This window comes from Enhydra lutris, unplaced genomic scaffold, assembly GCF_002288905.1.
Source record: "Enhydra lutris kenyoni isolate GAN:26980312 unplaced genomic scaffold, ASM228890v2 scaffoldscaffold8, whole genome shotgun sequence".
Taxonomy (NCBI): Eukaryota; Metazoa; Chordata; class Mammalia; order Carnivora; family Mustelidae; genus Enhydra; species Enhydra lutris.
Window position 1 is genome coordinate 2504143 of NW_019154092.1, and position 20275 is coordinate 2524417.

At 49.4% G+C, this 20275-nt stretch overlaps 1 protein-coding gene across 4 annotated transcripts in view; it reads right to left on the reverse strand.

The window, feature by feature from the left end:
- LOC111142727 (mediator complex subunit 15) overlaps nt 1-20275 on the reverse strand; it is a 66488-nt gene that overhangs the window by 14923 nt on the left and 31290 nt on the right. For 2 of the 4 annotated variants that reach the window (XM_022496007.1, XM_022496006.1), the window contains exons 3-8: nt 14805-14856; nt 13047-13076; nt 11251-11463; nt 2830-3071; nt 1416-1742; nt 197-325 (exon numbers count right to left, since the gene is read on the reverse strand). In XM_022496007.1, coding sequence (XP_022351715.1) covers nt 197-325; nt 1416-1742; nt 2830-3071; nt 11251-11463; nt 13047-13076; nt 14805-14856 — 993 coding nt within the window. Of the gene's footprint in view, nt 1-196; nt 326-1415; nt 1743-2829; nt 3072-11250; nt 11464-13046; nt 13077-14804; nt 14857-15090; nt 15257-20275 lie in introns of those variants that run through there. The other 2 variants (XM_022496009.1, XM_022496008.1) reach the window with 2 other exon arrangements.

Sequence of the window (20275 nt, forward strand, 5' to 3'; positions counted from 1 at the left end):
GAAAGCTGGACGGCGTCTGAAGAGAGGTGGCGGGGCTGGGATAGTACCAGGCTGGCCACCTTGAGGACACTGGCTCCCAGACCTCCCCTGATGCAACCAGGCCCCTCACGGGAGGGTACCTGACATCCAGCTCCACGTACAGATGGACAGGCACCTGCCAGCAACTACGGAAGCCCTTGGCTGCAAAGGCCCTCACCTGCACTCCAGAGCCCACGATCTGGGAGGCCTGTGCTGTCGGTACCGCTGTCTGCTGCTGCACCTGGGGCTGCACCTGCTGCACCTGGGGCTGCACCTGCGGCTGCTGCACCACCATAGGAGTTCGCACCTGAGGGAGGAAGGGAGAATACGATCTGGATACTACCTCTGCGGGAGCTCTGAATCTCGAAGCTTCTGAGAAGGGACAGGGTCATCCTGATTACGCTGGCTCTGATGTCACCCTGCTGGCCTTACCCCTATCTCATTAGAAATGTGCCAATCCAGCCTGGCTCTGAGCCAGGTGCCACCTCCCCTGACTATGATGAGCAGCGTGACCCTCCCACTGGGGTGTCACCATACAGCCACCACAACTACCATCTACTGCTGCAAGCAAAGTGATGGCTCTCAAGGCCAAGTGCAAAGCCCAGCCTACTCGACCTCTGGGCCAACCATGTGGATGGTCTGTGAGAGCCCCACTTAAAACCCCTAATTCTCAAATGAAACCAGGGCTGGTCCCCAGGTGACACGTGTGACCATACCTTGCTCCTTACAACCCTTCCCAGCCTTCCAGCCTGGCCCTCTGGGTCTCCCATCTGCCCACCACTCAGTTCAAAGCATGGCCCATTCTCACTCCACTCAATAAATCAAAACCAGTGAAGTCCACGAAAACCAAGGAAATGAGCTGAAAAAAGTTCCCCAATTTGACGCCAATACTGTGTCCTCTGTGTAAATGTCACTGACCGCATTTGCTTTTGCACAGAGATATATAACAAGACTGACAGTAACACTATTTTCTAACAACACGTTTCCTCAAAAATGCGCTAATGACAGGGATCTTTGCTCATAATAATTCTTATTTAGCAAACCGCTGTGATGCTCACCGAGGCCGCATACCCTCCCTCACAGCAAGAACACGGGTACTGCTGTCCACCTGTTCACCAAGTTTTAAAAGGCCGTGCATGGCTGCTGCCAACGCTAGACAGACTGCCTGGAAGAACACGGCTGCCCAGCAGCAGGGGTGCCTCCGTGCAGGGTCCAGCAGCTCCTGGAACGCACTCCCTTACCAAGCTGGCTGCTGAGGCTGGCATGGGGAAGAGTCTCCTATGGCCCAGTGCTTGAAGAGGTCATGCTGGCTCTAGCCACGGAGCCCCAGAAAGAGCTGCCAGCCACATGCCGCACCAGGAGAAGGGCTGCAGCCCACCACGAGCCACGGTACTCACGAGTTTCAGCTGTGGCTGGGCATACAGCATCTGTCCAGGGAGGGCCGGAGCCTGGGACACCAGAGGCTGGGTCTGTGATTGCGGCGGGAGCTGCGATGGCTGGTTCGGAGCAACGGGTGGCTGCTGGGGCTGTGGCGGCGGCTGGTGGTGCTGCGGGTGGTGCATGGGCTGCAGCTGCTGGGGCAGGGCCTGGGAGGGTGGAGGCTGGGGCTGCTGCATCGGCGGCTGCTGGAGCGGTGGCTGGGCCTGCAAAGCTTGCTGTTGCTGCTGCTGCTGCTGCTGCAGCTGCAGCTGTGCCATCCGCTGTAGCTGCTGCTGCTGCTGTATCTATAGGCAGAAGGAGCCAGACTTGGTCAACCCACCAGCCTCTGGGCTCTGTGTCAGCCTCGGCCGGGGGAGCCTGCCTGGGCTGCCCTCACTGGACTCCGGGAACACACTGAGAGTGTGCCCACGCCCTGGCCACTGGCCGCACCTGAGTCTGAGAGAATGGAGGTGCGAGGGAAGGATCCAGAGGGTTTTAGTTACGTAACCCATGGAAGCTGGGGTAAATGCTTGGGTGGCTGCAGACCTCGGAGGCCTCCCCAGGGATGCCTGTCTGGTCACTAGAGTGGGCAACAGTATGAGCCTTGGGAAGACAGCCAACGTCTGCTTTCCAGGATGATGAGAACAGTGGGACTGAGGACCACAATCAGCTCTGGGGGAGGGGGCCTCCGAGACCCAGGAGGGTGGCCGCTGGGAAACAGAGGCAGTAAGCCAAGGCAGGGGACGGTGGGCAAGGGGAGGGCTCCCCTCAGGTCTTCCCTCCCTCAACCAAGAGCAGACCTGACAATGGATGCTTAATACAGCTAGATGCTGCCTGCCAACCATGGGAGGAAGAAAACAGTTTCTAATAAGCAGAGCTTCTAACATGACACACGGGAGAGATGAGGTCTGGTTCGAGCTGTGTCCAGACACCAAAACACTCAGAGACAAAACAGGAGGCATGCGAGTACTCAACAGGAACATGCTCACAGGACGGCTCAGGCATTCCTGCACCTTGGGGTGCTCTTCTCACTTCTTGCTTCGGTTAACTCCTATAGGAACCGCTGGCACCCAGAAGCCTCCAAGGATCCAGTGCCCCCCCACCCCGGCACACAGTAGGCCCGCAGCCAGACACCAGGCCTGACAGAGAAGCCCTCCTTGTGCCATCCCAGCGCCCTCCTGACAAGTTGAGGCCTCTATCTCCTCCTCACCCCTGGCTCCGCAGGAAGCCCCCAGCAGAGGAAGCCCGGGTGCCGGGCGTCAGGAGGAGCTGTGGTTGCCTCCAGGCCCCTGCACCCAGCGCTGTGGCTGGTGCGTGTCCAGGGCTCCAGGACCACAAGGTGGGGGATGGAGGGGGAGGGAGCCTGAGCACGGGAGCCGGGGCACCTAGTACCTGCTGCTGGTTTTGATGATGCAATTTAATCAGGTGTTGCTGCTGCTGCTGCTGCTGCTGGAGCTGCTGCTGCTGCTGCTGCACCACGGCCTGGAACTGCTGCTGCATGGCATTCTGCTGGGCCTGGAACTGCTGCTGCTGCTGCTGCTGCTGCTGTTGCTGCTGCTGCTGCAGCGCCACCTGCTGCTGCTGGAACTGCTGCTGCTGCTGCTGCAGCGCCACCTGCTGGAGCTGCAGCTGGGCTGGAGGCAGAGCGGCGAGTCAGGCGGGGCGTGCGCCCGGGGAGGGCGGGCACACAGCCCGGGGGCCCCCACAGGCGCCCGAGCCCGATGCTCTGCTCGGGAGAGACCGCCCGAGGCGCCGGGGGGCAGCGTCTGCGTTGATTATGGGCCTTATTACTCTGAATTTCACTCCGACGACAGGAGAGAAAAGGGCCAACTAAGCCTTTCAAACGGCCAAGAGGCCCAGTGTCTGGCAACCACTGAGCTACTTTCTGTCTCTATGGAGTTGCCAGCTCTGGACATTTCTTATCAATGGAATCTCACAGTATGTGTGCGGTCTTTGTGACTCGCTTCCTTTGTTGAGAGTAATATTTACAAAGTTCACCAGGGTTGCACAAAATATTTACAAGGTCCACCAGGGTTGCACGGGAGTTTCATTTCTCTTTATTGCCTAATAGTATTCCACAATATGGATACATTTCGTTTATCCACCCATCAGTTGATGGAGATCTGGACTGTTTCCACCATTTGGTGGTTATGCATCATGCTGATATGAACAAACATTTACAAGATTTTCTGTGGTGCAGTTTCTTTTGGGGTGATGAAAATGTTCTAAAATTGATTGTGGTGTTTAAATCTTGCACAACTCTGAATATGCTTAAAAATCACAACTTGGGGCGCCTGGGTGGCTCAGTTAAGAGTCTGCCTCTGGCTCAGATCATGATCCCAGGGTACTGGGATTGAGCCCCCTGTGGGGTTCCCTACTCCGGGAGGAGCCTGCTTCTCCTTCTCCCTCTGCCTGCCGCTCCCCCAGCTTGTGTGCTTGCATACTTGCTCTCTCTCAAATAAATAAAATCTTAAAAAAAAAAAAATCACTGAATGTTGCACTTTAAATGTGTGAGCCACAAGAATGTGAATTACAGTTCAATAAATTTGTTATTTAAAATAAAGAAATAGGGGTGCCTGGATGGCTTAGTGGGTTAAAGCCTCTGCCTTTGGCTCAGGTCATGATCTCCGGGTCTTGGGATCAAGCCCCGCATCAGCCTCTCTGCTCAGCAGGGAGCCTGCTTCCCTTCCTCTCTCTCTGCCTGCCTCTCTCTGCCTACTTGTGATCGCTGTCTGTCAAATAATAAATAAAAATCTTTAAATAAAAAACAAAATAAAATAACTAATCCAGAGAGATCCTTTGTACATTTCATCCAGTTTCCCCGACAGTACCATTTTACAAAATTGTAACATCACGACACAATCAAAATGTATGCTCATTTGTGTGGGTGTGTATATGAAGCTCTATAGTTTCCTCACCTGGGCAGATTCAGCCATATAGGAGTCAAGAGAGTGAACAGTTCCAACACCACAGGGATCCCCCAGCATCACCCAGTGTTACCCCCTTGGGCACCCCAGGCAACCACTAAGGTGTCCTCTAACATTTTGTCACTTCAAAAATATTATGTAAGTGGCAGCTCTAGAAGATGACCAGCTTTTTCATTTAGCATGATTCCTGAAGATTATCCAGGAATTAATGAGTATCAGTAGCTCTTCTTTCCTTTTCACTGCCAAGTTGTATTCCATGGTATGGGTATCTCTGTTCAACCATTCATGCCATAAAGGACATTTGGAAGTGATCGCAGATTCGGGCTATCATAAGGCTGCCACGAACATTCATGTACAGGTTTTTGTGGGAATGTAAGTTTTCATGCCTCTGGGATAGACGCCCAAGGGCACGACTACAGAGGTATATGTTTAATTTTTATTTTATTTTATTTATTTTTTTTTAAAGATTTTATTTATTTATTTGAGAGAGAGACAGTGAGAGAGAGCATAAGCGAGGAGGAGAAGGTCAGAGGGAGAAGCAGACTCCCCATGGAGCTGGGAGCCCGACGTGGGACTCGATCCCGGCCGCCCGGGATCATGACCTGAGCTGAAGGCAGTCGTCCAACCAACTGAGCCACCCAGGCGTCCCTATATGTTTAATTTTTAAAGAAGTTGAACCATTTTACATTCCAACCAGCAATGTATGAGTGATCCAGTTTCTTCTCATGCTTGCCAGCATTTGGGAGTGTTATTTTGGCCATTCTGCTGGTGTATGAATTTTTAAATTTATCTCTTCCTTACAGACTTTTTTTCAAAAAAGATTTTATTTATTTGACAGAGAAAGATACAGCGAGAGAGGGAACACATGCAGGGGGAGTGAGAGAGGGAGAAGCAGGACTCCCACTGAGCATGCAGCCTGATGCAGGGCTTGATCCCAGGACCTTGGAATCACGACCCGAGCCAAAGGCAGACGCCTCACCACTGAGCCGCCCAGGCGCCCCCCAGACTTCTTTTTGACAGAGAGAATATGCTGTGTGTATCGCAGAGCTACTCAGAGCATTGAGACTTGCTTTGTGGTTTACTCTTGCAAGTATATCTGTTCCATCCACATGCCTAGATGACGATGCTGTTCCAATTTTTGCTAAATGCATGCTGTCTGCTTAACTATCTATAACTAAGAGAAGGAGCTGCCCAATACACCTTCCATCTTAAAATCTTTCCGTATCTTATATTCTAGGTGGGTTTCTTCTAAAGATAATATAGCGGTACTGTTGTCTTTCATTTATACCCAATCTCACACTTCCTATCCTGTATCAGGAAGATTCTGTCCACTCACATATACTGCGATTGCTGGTATTTCTCAACTTAGCTTGTATGTCTTCCCTTTTCTAAGCTTCTTTCCCTCCATTTTTTTGTTTTCCAGCTTTACTGAGGTATAACTGACAAATTTTTTCCTCCTTTTCGGACTAAATATATATATGTATATATATTTAGAGATTTTGTTTGTAAGTAATCTGTACTGCCAACACAGAGCTCAAACCCACAACCTTGAGATTAAGAGTTACACACTCCACCGACAACTAGCCGGGTGCCCTCTGGATTATATTTTTGTTGGATGGTTGAGCTGAATTTTGCATGTCATTTGGATTTTTAATTTTTTCTTACTCCATTTTTTCCTATTCATTTAGGATTTATAAACTATTTCTATTGCTTTGGCAGTTACTTTTTCCTTTTTTAAAAACAATTACTTTTTCAATTCCATCATGAATATTTAACTTACCAAAGTATAAAATATACCCATATTTTAACATCTTTCCCAAATACAAGAACCTTAAAATCTTAATCTTAAAATCCCAAATACAAGAACACTGTTTTTTAAAGTAGGTTCCACATGCACACGATAGACCTGGTGTCCAACCTTGGATACACTTCCTGACTTCCACTTAGTTTGGTCTCTTTTATCTTCTTACACCCCTAAGCACACATACATTAAGAGGCAGAACAGTGGGGCACCTGGGTGGCCCAGTCTGTTAAGTGTCTGCCTTCAGCTCAGGTCATGCATGATCTCAAGGTCCTGGGATCGAGCTCCCTGCTCTTAGTGGGGAGCCTGCTTTTCCCTCCACTTATGCTCTTTCTCCTCAAATAAATAAATAAAATATTAAAAAAATAAATTGAGGTGATTGCGTGGCTCAGTCGGTTGGCTGTCTGCCTTCGGCTCAGGTCACAATCCCAGGGTCTGGGGATTGAGTCCCACATCGGGCTCCCTGCTCTAGAAGCCTGCCTCTCCCTCTGCCTCTCCCCCTGCTTGTGCTCTCTCTCTCTGTCAAATAAATAAATAAAATCTTTTAAAAAGTAAGAAAAATGTGGGGCGCCTGGGTGGCTCAGTGGGTTAAAACCTCTGCCTTCAGCTCAGGTCATGATCCCAGGGTCCTGGGATCGAGCCCCACATCGGGCTCTCTGCTCAGCGGGGGGCCTGCTTCCCCCTCTCTCTCTGCCTGCCTCTCTGCCTACTTGTGATCTCTGTCCGACTTGTGATCTCTGTCTGTGAAATAAATAAATAAAATCTTTAAAAAAAAAAGAAAGAAAAATTTTAAAATAATAAAAATAAATAAATAATTTTAAAAAATTTTGTGCAGCAGCACAAAATAATGGCTGGGGTACAGCCTCTGGCCCAGACCGCCTGCATTCAAATCCCAACTCTGTCACTGATCTGCGCCTCAGTCTCCTCAGCTGTGGAAAAAGAGATGATAATTTACGTACCTACACACACTAAGAATTAGAAACCTGTTACAGATAAAGCACTCAAAATAGCGCCTGGGATGCAGCACATCCGTGTAGTTAGCTGGGAGCACTATTATCTCATAGAGGTAATTTTTGTTTAGAAACCACCAAGGAGTCTCAACCCTGTGCCAACCAACAATTTGGGCTAGACAATTCCGTGCTGTGGGAGGCTGTCCTGTGCACTTAAGAGGTTCAGGAGCATCTCTGGCCTCGACTTTAGATGCCAGGAGCACCCCCACAGCTGTGACATCCAAAATGTCTCCGAACATCGACAAATATCTCCCAGTGTACAAAACAGGCGAGAATCGCTGGTTTAGATTCACACACGCTTGCTACCTTACACAAAAAACATTTCTTCTCCCATTTTACACCTGGCATCACAGGAAGGACGGTCTGAGAGGGAAGAGGAAATGGTGAGCAAATAAAAAACCTTATAGTGAACGTCTCTCAGGCTTTGTTCATCAAAAATGTCTGCTTCCCTAGTCCTTTGGAGTTTTGCTGGCACACAACTGTGGTTGGCAGCTCTATCCCCAGGGCTCTAACAACCTCTTGCTCTCTTCTTGACACCATCACCAAGTCCACTGAGTCTACTTCTTGCTCCTTTCTAGCAACTGGCCATTTCTAAGCTATTCCTCTGGCCTTTGGTGTTCTATAGTTTCCCCAAAACAGGTTAAGGCATGCATGCCTTATTTATCCTGCACAGGCCCATGGCCCTATTCCAGCCACCATCTCCTCACATGCTGGTGTGCTTCTGTCTTCTCCATTTGGTCCTTCTATTAGTTGCTAGAACCTGATTTTATCCTCTGCATTTCTTTTGCGGTGGGGGGGGGGGGTTGCTGAGAATGGGGCTCGACTTTTTGACCCTGAGATCATGACCTGAGCCAGCCAGATGCACCTTATCCTCTGCATTTCTTACCCTCCTATTTTTCCATGTCCCCTTCTCTGGGCTCCATTTCAGATAATTTCTTCCAATGTTACCTCCAGTTCATAAATTCTTACTTCAGTTGTATCTCATCCGTTGTTCATTAATCTCCACTTTCTAGTTTCAATAAGTTTTATTTCTCCTTTCTACAAGCTCTACCTGGTTCCTTCTCAAAGCTCCTTGGTCACCCCGCCAGGCATCACAGTTCCTGTTCATTTGGAAGTCCGTCCTTTATTTATTTAATCGGGCCAAACCCATACCTAACAATGGTGATGTGTATGGTCTCTGGGCATCTCCACATCTGTTTATTGTTTCCATTCCTCCTCATGATGCCTCTGCTTTCTTTCAGGCCTCCTGGTCTTTGATTGTGTGCTCACTGCTTGATTTTATTTTTTATTTATTTATTTATTTAAGATTTTATTTACTTATTTGACAGACAGAGATCACAAGTAAGCAGAGAGGCAGGCAGAGAGAGAGGAGGAAGCAGGCTCCCGGAAGAGCAGAGAGCCCGATGTGGGACTCGATCCCAGGACTCTTAGGATCATGACCTGAGCTGAAGGCAGAGGCTTTAACTCACTGCTTGATTTTAATCTGCAATGCCCACAGGCCTAAACTGGGGGCACTGTCCTCCAATGTGCCCTTGCTTCTGGGGGAGCTAGCGATGCCAAAGGCCCCAGCACCAATCCCACTACAGAGAGGAGTGCCAGACTTACTTTTCCCCCAATCTTGCAGCAGGCCAATGCACAGCAGGCAAACCCCCCACCCTCTGCTGGCCCAACAAGCCAAAATGCAGTTAGGATCTAATTGTCTAGAAGGAGGATGGTTGCTCAGCATCCAGTCTGTCAAACAGCCAGAAACAGGCTTTATTTTCAAAGTTGGTTTTACAGGCACATGATGTAAAAGTCACTGAGGAACAGAAATGTAGAGTGACAAGTAAGTCTCCCTTCTAATGCTGTAGCCAAGCCCACAGCCTCACCTACAGCAGTGGTTTGTTTCCATGACTGATCCAGGACACCTGAAGACTATCACAGTGTGCCCTGGACTATCCTTTTAGAATCTCAGCAAAACCTCTGACCCAGGCCCTCCCCTGACACTTTCTCAATCACACAGTGGCATATGGAGAAACTGACAGAAGGGAGTAACAAATGCCCGTAGGGCCATGAACACCTATTTCGGGCAGGCAAGAGGTCCAAGGCAGAGAGGGAGCAACTCTGAAAGGCAGCAGTGGGACATGGAAGTAGAGAACCCACATCCACCTACACAGAAGACCAGGTCCCTCAGAAGCTGAAAACAGGATGTGGGCCAAGATTAGATTGGGGAGGGTGTGGGCAGGATGCCCAAGCTCTGCCATGGCACTGACGCAGTCTTTGGAGGGAGACCACAAGGCAAATAACAGTAGCATTCTAAACTCATACACTTTAAAACTATTTTTTATTATAAAATCTAAGTCTGTGATAAAAAAAGAAAGTTCAACCAGAGCATAACATAAAAGAAGAGCCAGAACCGGTACTTCTCCTGGGCACCCTTCCATGAGCCACCCCCGCCTGTGTGTTGGGTACGATACTAGAGAAGAGGGGACACGAGAGCTGGAGATGAACACTCAAGCGAAGAGATGAGCGTCAGATGGCAAGACGTCAGTAAGGAGAAGAGAATGATGATCCAAGAAGGGAGGCTTCCAGTGTAGGAGTGGATGGGAATGAGGTCGCACATGACCTCTGTGAAGAGCAAAGTGATGCTCCCACCGGGAACGCCAACAAAGAACGGGGGTGTTCAGGTCAGGCAGCCTGGGCTCCCCACCAAGCTCTAGTGGGCAAAGCAGACACAATGACACTGCCCTCTTTGGAGGGTTACTATGAGCGATGCGTCAGAAAAATACATCGAAACGTCACAACCTGTATGTGAATCATGGTCACAGCAGCTTTATTTGTAACAGCTCAAAGCTGGAAACAACCCAATGTCCTTCAAGGGTGAATGGATAAGGAAACTGTGGTATACCCCCGTCCATGGAATACAATTCAGCAACGAACAGGGAATGATTTACTGATGCAACTTGGAAAATCTCAAAGGCATTACACTGAGTGAAAAAAAGCCAGTCTCAAAATGTCAAACATCATGTGATTCCATTGATAAAACAATTCCATTGTGAAGTCACATAATTAGAGCGACAGGGAATAGATCAGCAGTTGCCAGGGCTCGAGGTTGGAGGGAGGGTGGGATTATTAAGAGAGAACACAATAGCTTGCTACCAAGGATGGAACAGCTCTGCACGCTGACTGTGGTGGTGATGCCACACGTGATAAAATCTCACGGAACTCTACGCACATCAGCTTGCACGCAAGAAAGCATGTAAAAACTGGCAACATCTGAAAAAAGGCCACCTGAGTTAGCAGCAGCATCGCAACGTTCATTTCTCAGTTGTGGCAATGCGTTACTAAGAGGTTAGTGTTGGGGAAGTTGGGCAAAGGGCACATGGGCACTCTCTATGCCGTTCTGCAACTTCCTGTGACTCTTAAACTATTTCAAAAAATACATACATAAAAATAAATACAAAGGGGAGAAAAGTACCAAAGCACTTCGCAGTACTGAAGTACAATCCGAGCACTGAATGGCAGTTTATGAAAATCAAAGAGCCAATAAGACAGGCCCCGGAATGAAGAGGGAGGGGAGACCTGCGCCACATAACTCACTCCCAGCTGGGGTAGCTGGATGGAGGGGCCAAGGCACTGGGTCCTGCAAAGCAGCACAAGGAGGGCACGGCACTGCCTTCAGGGAAGGGAAGCCTGGCCAACGGGCAAGGGCAGCACTGGAAGGAATGGCTCCTGAGACGGGGGCCTTCTGGGTGCTGTGGGGTGCTGACAGCACTGCTTTGTGGGTAACAACAGCCCGAGAATGACTGTGACTATTTCAGCTGCAAAACACAGCCCCTTGGATGGAATCCCAGACTACTCCAACCTCCTCTGAGGCCTCCACTCCTGCTCAGGGGTAGGAGGAGGGCCTCGATGTCACTTAATCCTCTGACAGCCTGAAGAAGGTTTGGAACTTTTTCTCTCCATACACAGCAAAGATAAAAAGAGCTACCTGGGAGTTTCTTCAAGCTTGTCCCAATACCATCCTAAGCAAAGGAATAAAATGCACATCACCTGCAAACAAACCGGCAGGCTCTGTGCAAAGCACGGTACTCACTCTGTGGCGCTGCTGTAGACACAACAGCCATGCCGTGGGGGGCCATCCCTGAGGGGCCGGGGGGCGGCTGCCCTGAGAGGGGCATCGGCTGCCCCATGGTGCCAAGGCCACCCATCCCGCCCAGTGACTGTCCTGGGCCCCGCGAAGGCATGCCGATTCCAGCTGCTCCTGCAGCGGGCCCACCAGTCAGGCTCTGCAGCGCATTCATAGGGTCTGTGGGAACACAAGGGCACAGCATCTCAGCCGAGTGCCTGCTGAACCGTAATGCTCTGCAGACTATGAGGCCTCACAGAGCACACATTTCCCCCCACCTCCAGGCATGACTCCCTCAAAGCCCCGAGCAGTAAAAGGCCGTTGTCCCAGGAGCCTCTGGGCCCACAGTTGCCCATCACACCCCAGGAGCCCAAATGCCAACATGAATGTCTTTGCTCCTGGATTGTGAGCCCTCCTGGGCAGGGAACGCATCTCAAACCATAGCCTGGCCTGTGCCAGGTCCTAATGCTGAGGGACGAACAAGCCCTTGAAGGCATGTAACAGCCCCCACCCATCCTGACTGTACACCCCTTCTGCTGGGGGAGACACAGCTGGTAACCCCAGGGACAACAAAGGACAGCAGGTCCCTCTTCGTGGTAAGAAAAACCCTGTGGGCCAGAGAACTGAAGGGGCACAGACAGATGTTCTCTCAGGGAAGTTACAAGCCTCCTTGCACCCCAGCCACCCACATCTGCTAAGTCTGTGCAGGACTCCCATTAAGGAGTTCTCAGGACACCACACTGAAACAAGCTAAGGTGTGCAGGAGGGATGGGGGAAGGGTCCACAGAGTGCCACGAGATAAGGCACAGTGATGCTTGCCAGGAAGCAGTGGACTCCACTCACCGAGCAATGCCATGACCTGGAACAAGGAGCCCAAGACTCTTGACAAAAACAATGTCAACTCATGGCAAATGCTTCCTACAAAAAGGTATGGCCCAGCCAGTGTGCCCTGTGCACAACCAGGTGCCAAAGGAACCTACACTTCAAGGCCAAGAACCTAGACATTTTCCTGGTCATGTGCTCTTTATCCCACCCAGCCCTGGCTGGCCGACAATCCCTGCACGTGCCCGGGAGAGCCCCGCAAAGACATGGGGGTCCACACAGACAAGGGCTGCCAGCTCGGCTGAGGCCAGCCTGGGCACCCGGCATTTACAGCTGGGCTGCCTGCTGTAAGACACACAGCGTGCCAGGCTGGCTCCCTTCCTGACAGATCAGAGCTCAGCTGGCCATTGTGGATTCACAAAACCCCTTCGCTGGCAGCCTGATCAGCAAGACCAGGGCTGAATCAACACAGTTCCCATGTGATAGTCTTGAAGTTAAAAAAAAAAAAAAAAAAGTAATTCTTAACTTAAAAAGAAACTTTGTAACTTGAGGAAGTGATCTCACAGCTACTCTCTAAAAAAATACTACTACAGATTATTATAGTAAACAGACCATGATAATTCTCCTCCAGGGAGCTCAAAATTTTGGATAACATCTCCATAATTGTGGGAATTTTTTAAATCATCTTTTTGCCAGACAAAAACAGTATTTGAGTGACATGGGACGGGGATGTCTTCTCTGACTGCAGCAGGCCAGGAAGAGGAAGCTTGCAGGGTTGGGCGTGGCTCGCAGTTCTCACGCCAGCCAGAGCTCTCCTTTGTGTGCACTTTCTCCTCTAAAAACAGCTTAACCCAGGCACATGCAGCATCCATAATCCCATTCTTGCCACCCCAAGCCCAAGGTTGGGATACAATTTTAATTCAAACAGGAAAAACTCTTACCACTGACCGAAGCTTGAGATTTTTTGTTATCTGTATTTAAGAAAACAGAAACAAAACACAGAGTAAACAAAGTTTTACATAACCACATATTTCCTGGGTAAGTCAACTTTGTAGGCATTTGCCTAGAGGTCATTTGCCAAAACTAAACACAAGGTAAAAGGTATCTTGAGTGTGTTTGCGTGCACGCATGCGTGTCCACTCCTGGCAGAGCTGACACTCAAGGGGGTATGAGGGAAGAGGGTACAGAACCACCCAAGGTCAACCCAGAGCCCTGGAAAACTGCCCCCCAGGCAGTTTTACAGAAGCCTGCTGTAAGCCTACTCTGGCTCTCCTTCCTTCCTGGCTGCAGGGTCTCAGTGGGGCCCTGAGCAACAAACACAAGAGCTACAGGGATCACGATGGGTCCAGAATGGTGTCGAGACTTCCACGACACCTTTCTGAGCCTGCCCTGATGAGGCAGCATCCCTACTTTCTCCATGAGGAAAGTGAGTCGGTCCAAGGCTGGCCAGGAGCCGGAGCTACAGCTGCCCCTAGCCACCTGGGGGGCAAGCACTGCAACAGGGCCTCCCTCCCCGGACTGGCGATGAGCTGTAGCTGGTGAGTGGGCAGGGGACATTCCTGGCCCCCCAGGGCTGTGTGCTACTATGCCAGGGCCGCCTCCCAAACAGACCAGGACAGCCTAGCCCCAACAAGCAGAGCCCCTTGCCAGGACCAGCCAAAGCGTCTCATCCAGGCTGCTCATTCCCCAGGCTTCTAGTTCCAATAATTTGTTCTAAACACTATAGGACCTTCCCAAACACGCCAAAGAAAGTAGAATCAAGCGAAGTTCACCTGGCTGGCCATTCTCATAAAAAGCCAGTATGGGAAGAAGAAAAACCTATGGGTCACACAGGGACTCTGGGATTTGCAACATCACCTCTTGTCTGAAATTACTGACTAAAGCTGTTGCCACCTCTACAAGCATGGGTGGAAACCACTGGACGTGCCAAGTGCATATTCCACAGACAGGCCGTGTCCACAGGGCGCCCCCTGCAGTCGCAGAACTGCAGGCAGGCAGGCAGGAGGCGCTGTTGGCTGAAACCTCAACAGGCCCCGTCAACCTGGTTTCCCTTAGACACTGTGACCGCCCATCCAGGAATACTCCGAGATCTCCATGCTTATGTATAACACACAAAAGACCACCAAGACCCCTGAGCCCAGTCTGCAAGGACATGTACTTCTCAAGAGCCACTGCTGCTGCCAGGCTGGGCTCACAGCACCCCAGCGATGCCAGCAGGACCCTGTGAATCAGAGGGCGGGGAATGCAGCAGGCGCCAGGGGACCCTCTGCAGGGCACGGAGCCCGAGGCAAGACTCAGGGTTTCAGCCTGACAGGTCAGACCCACGGGTCAATAAAACCAACAACTAGGGAAGGAAGTTTCTTTTCCAGGGTAAACCTGGCTTATTTAAGAACTGCCTAGAGACAAAAGCAACAGTCTTTTGAAAAAGGAGATGTTCATGGACAAGCAAAAATAGCAGTCCAGACCACTTGGAGGGTAGCATTTCAATTTTGCCAAAATCAGCATTTTTGATGTTGAAGCTCTGAGTGGATGGGAAATAGAATCAAATGCAAAGCAATGTTGAACTTCCCAGAAAGCAGGAGCTTTTTACACAGATATTCTGCCACAGGCACTGTGGCCAAGAAAGCCCCCACTGTCCGAAGAAAGGGCCAGCCCCTCCTGGCCATCAAAACGACCCAGAAATGTAAATTTTTACTTACGAATGTCTCGAAAATGGATAATGAGCCTGGCCACGAGAGAAAGGTATTCATCCTAAAAGTAAAAACAGGAAGCAATTTAATCCCAGATGAAGAAGTGAAGCCCTGCGACACCCCTTCCCATCCCCCTCTGCATGGCAGTGTCACCAAACACAGGGTTCTTCCTGAAAGGCTGCCGGCCAGCCTGGCTCGGCCTCCTCTGGAATCCATCTCTCAGAGAAGAGCCGCCAGTGCTCAGCTACAGCAGGCCAACAAAAAGCACAAAGAAACAAAAAGCCAAGAGGGATACCGAGAGGCGTCAAATTGCTGCTCCTTCCAGCCTGGGGAAAACGTTCAACCAAGAGGGCCTCCAGCCAGCTCAGGCACCCCTCCTTTCACAGAGGAGACGAGGGGCCAGCCTGAGGTCACAAGGCACATCAGCAGTAGGCATGGGCGGGCCGCTTTTGTCTTTGCACTATTTGTATCCAAGTACTTTCGCTTTTAATACCCGGCCTGTTGCTCTCTCATTGCTGACGTGCCTGCATGCAAATCTGGATGTGTGCCCCTGGCTCAGCTTTTCCGAGATCTGCGTGAATCTGAATTTACTGCACAGGCAAGGAAGAGGACACAGGGCCATTCAAGGGTGGCAGGTAAAAGCCACTGGCGAGGGCCCTCTTCTTCCAGCTGCCGGGTTTCTGGAACTGCACCGCAGGTCCTGCCTTCTACCGCTTGTCCTCTCTGTAACCAAGGACACCCGCTCCCAGGGATTTTGGGGAGATCACCACTGTGAGTCTGTCCTGTGGCCAACGAAGGAAGGCATGTGTGAGTTAAAATCTTATTTCAGAGAAGCTGCACCATCCTTCCCCCCGCTTGAAAAGCCCATCCTTCCAGCAAGGCATCCCTGCATGGGCAAAGCCTTTGCTCTCTGCCCTGCTTCCACAACCCTCCTTCCTAAATCACTGCAACACCGAGAGAGAGTCTACTCAGCAGCAGACTGATGGGACGACACCCCCCACAACCCAGGACCGAGCCACGCCACCTGCAGTGTTACTACCCCGGGGACACAGGCCAGCGAGCCCAAGCACAGACAGTAAACCTACTGTTGTAAGAGACACCTTCAGGGAAAAGTGGTCTCAGATGAATACAAAAATATAAGCACACCTTGTAAATCTTCATTACTCCTCATCTACCTCCAAACTTCACCCCACCACTCTCTTTTGGCCAGGGGAATCAGCAGACCCAAACATGAGAGGAGGGGAAGGCAAAGCCGGGATGCTAAGCACATGCAAAGGGGGTAGGTACAGGAAGAGGGACAGTGAGCCTCTGCTGGAGCAAAGGGACACTTAGCAGGTATGTCAACACTCCCAATATCCAACTGCCCCCCCCCATTTCTGATAGGAAAGACAATGGGCTGGGGTGAAGGAAGCTCCCTGGAGTTGGGGCTCCAGCCTGTGAGTCACCTGCTGAGGCTGGTCCTTAAAGGACAGAGGTGTGATGAGCAAGGAGCAAGGAAAGTGGGCGGCCTGAAGGAAATTCAGGAAATGAGGTGGCCAAGTACAAGGGAACGAGGATTGGGAGACTGGCAGGTCAATTTCTGCTGTCTTGTTAAGGCCATAGGCCATCAGTTACACTGGGGATACCTTAAAATAATTTGTAGAGTTTTCTATACTTCCACAAAAGATAAAATGAGGAAACAGGTTGAAAAGCAACCAGATACTTTCATGCAGACACAAGATACAGTAAAAATGGAGCTTTGGAGCATGTCCCCAAGGCCTTTACTACAGAACCAGGATGCGGTGCTCAGAGCCCCACTCTAGTCCTGAACCCAGACCTGGAGGGTAGGCGTGGTCTGCTCCCAGCTGGGGCCAACCGCTGCCAGATGGGGAGAATGGAAGCTCTAGGGATCAGAACAGGACAGCATGATGAGGCCTGGGGGTAGGGGGTGGAGGGAGGGATGTGACCACCGACAGGAGACATGGGCACAGGAAGCAGTTAGTCCCAAGGCCGCCAAGAGGTTTTCTTACAGGTTAAATGAATCTCCAAGATTCCTGCAGAGGCCAGGCCACCCAGGAACCATTGGGAGCTGAGTGCTGCAGATCTGCACCAGTGTTCCTCCTCGGAAGGCCCCAGAGTTCGAGACTGCCCCTCTCATGTCCCCCAGAGTGGGCTGCTTGACTCCCCTGGCCCCTAACTGAGAAGTCCTGATTGAGCTGCCCCCATGTAAGAATTCCCAGGGTCTGCTACCCTCTTTTGCTCCAAGGCAACCCACCTCTCTGGGACTGCCCCATCCCTTACCTTCAGTCAGTCTTGACCATCTCCCCAACTCAACATCAAAAATCTGTGTCACAGCTACAACACGAGGATGGGTGTCACCAGACCAAGGTAGTAACAGCCAACACTCTGGCACTTGACACGGTGCCGGGCACAGCTCTAAACCTTTACATGTATCAATGCATTCAATTCTTCCAACCACCTACTGAGGCAGGTGCAAATGAAAAGACAAACATGTGGGGAAAAGCTTTATAGTTTAAACCCTTGCCTAACCTGTGCAAGACTAGCATGAAGGCCCACCAACAAGAGTGAAGGATGCCTCTCCACATGGATGTGGAGAGAGTAGCAGGAGCAGGGACACATACAGGATCCATAGAAGATTCCAGGCACCACACACTACACGCTGTACACTACCTTTTGTCTAAGACATGAGGAATCTGAATATATATATGCGCTTGTATCTGCAAAACAGAGTTGGAAGGGAAAATCGGAGATAAACAGTTACCCCCAGAGGTACCAGGGATGGGGCTGAAAATGAGATTTTACACCTTGTTATATGGGTTTCACATTGGAAGCACGTACATTTTTTTTTAAATCAAACAACATAGAACTAAACCAAAAGAAAAAAAAAAACAAACAATTCCTAAAAATTCAAAATAAACTGAAATATATGAGCTAACTATCAAGTTGGTATCAGAATCACAGAGGGAAAAGAACCCTTGTCAGTGACCATTTTAAAAAACAAAAAAGCAAACAAAACAGAAAACTGGATATTCTTAGTGGAAGGGATACACTTTACGGACTAACAGAGCTGCAAAGAAATCCTTCATTCCACATTTTGCTATTATTTGTTACCAGTATTAGTGGTAATATTAGTCTGTTCATTTCAAAAGTATTTTATGTTTTTAAGTTTATCTACTGTTTTTAGTAATCTCTACAGCCATTGTGGGGCTCAAACTCACAACCCCGAGATCAAGAGCTGCATGCTCCTCTGACTGAGGTCAGCCAGGCATCCCCCAAAAGTATTTTAGAGTAGAGCAAGTAATTATGCTAATGGTATTAGAAGCAAAGATATTCACATTAAGAGAAAAGATACACGTTTAAAACGAAAGTAAAACCCTGTAAGGTTAAATTGAAACAGGAAATATCAGTGAGAAATTATGGGGTTTTTGAAGTTGTTGCTTGTTGCCACCAAAACGTATTACTTCTTAGCTCTGTTCACAAAAAGGTGCAGAAGCCATTAGCACCAGTGCCCACACCGCATGCTCAAAATACCATTTCACCCTCAAAAAGGAACCAGGGCTCCATAGAGGAACGGCCCATTCCGGGACCAAGACGCAAGTAAGCTGCAAAAGATGAAAGGAGTCATGATAAGGGGCCCTAAGGGGGACAGGGGGTGCTTGGGGGCTGCCCCTGGGTGAGGAAAGGACCACAGAAGCATCGAAATGAACCACTGCAATGGACTGAAACACACATGATGGAAAGCCCCTAGCTCATAATACTCACAGAACAGACCCAACCTCACTCCCAAGCTCTACTGATTGCCCCTGGGGGTAACCAAGGGTAGCAAGTCCTTGAGCTACAAAGGGACAATGGACAGGAAAGCATTCCTGGTCATCCAGAAGAGGCTGTTTCAAGCAACCAAGGAGTCTTGGTTGATGAAAGAAAACCCTTCTTTGCAGAAAAATTCCTTCTAATAAAAGTGTAAGGAAACCCAGAACTAAGGACATTTACCATTTTGCGACACCCAATTAAATGGTGGAATCATCAGATGACAAGTGCATGGGGGAACTTTTTAGGAGAGGAATCAGGCTGTCACTCTCTGAACTCCCGGCCAACTGTGGTGTTGCGGCAAACCATGAATACGGGGCACCACCTCAGACATATTCTTGCTCATGACACCACAGCAACGCTGGGCTCTTTCCATCTAACACCTAGTTCACAAGAATTAAGGGGTGGAAAGGAGGAAGTCAGGCAACAGGGGGCACTGTTGGTAGAAACATGCATGCCAAAGACTCTGCTACCTAGGATTCACAGGTTACTGAGGAACCTGGCAGAGAAAGCCCCATATCATCTCTGAGAACACATGTGTATCATCAAAACCAGAACGCTGGTGGAAAGATGAATGTTACAGGTGTTTCTGGGGAGGGCTCAGAGGAAATGAGGAACATGTCACTGGAAGTGAAGCAGAAAGAAGCTTCATTTTCTAGTGGCAGAAGTTTGGCTGAATTGTATCCTAGTTGTATGGAAGGCAGAAACTGACCTTGAAAGCAATGAATTTGGAGAGCTGGGGGAGTAGACTTCCAAGCAAAATGTTGAAGGTATGGCCTGGCTTCTTGCTGCTCAGAGTAAAATGTGAGACCAGACAGAGAAACTGAGGGAAGAACTAATAAGCAAAAAGGAACCTGGACTTGATGGGTTTGGGAAACTCCTAGGCTATCCTAATTGGGGGAAAAAAAAATCAAGCTAAACTGAGGAGATTCACTGTTATGAAGATGTGCTCCTGGAGAAAAGGCCAAGGTGTGGCCGGACGTAAATTTTACTAGTGCCAAAGAGAGTAGACACAGAATTCACAAACCCCTCAATTGGGAATCATCTCACAGAAGCCAAAGGCAGGGATGAAATCGTACAGGAAAGATTGGTGGAGAAACCCCCTGTCTAATGGCATGGATCCCATCACATGCATGGGAGACCCACAAAGGCTTGTGAGTATTACATCAGCAGAAACACTGACTGATTGGCCTGAAAAGGAGAGAGACTGGATAAAATCAAAGAAGGGTGTCAGATTCCCAAAATGCTATAGGCAGGAAACAGGCTGATAAAGTGACTCTGCAAACATGCATTACTTCTCAAGAAAAGGAAAGATGACTACAAGGGCAGAGCTTCAGGCCCAGAGGCCAAAGCCATGAGCCCAGACACTAGAGCCTCCAAAGTCTGGTAATTAGTTATAGCAGCTATAGGAAACTAATACACTGTCCCTATAGATTTGCCTATTCTGAGCATTTTACACAAATGCAATCATGTTGCATTATATGGACCATTATGACTATTTTATTACACTCAGTATGATGTTTTCAAGATTCATCCATGTTATAGCATATATTAGTATTTTATTCCTTTATATGGCCAAATCACATTCCATTGTATGGATATACCTCCTTCTGTTTATCCATTCATCAGCTTATAAACATTTGGGTTATTTCCACTTTTTGGCTATTATGAAT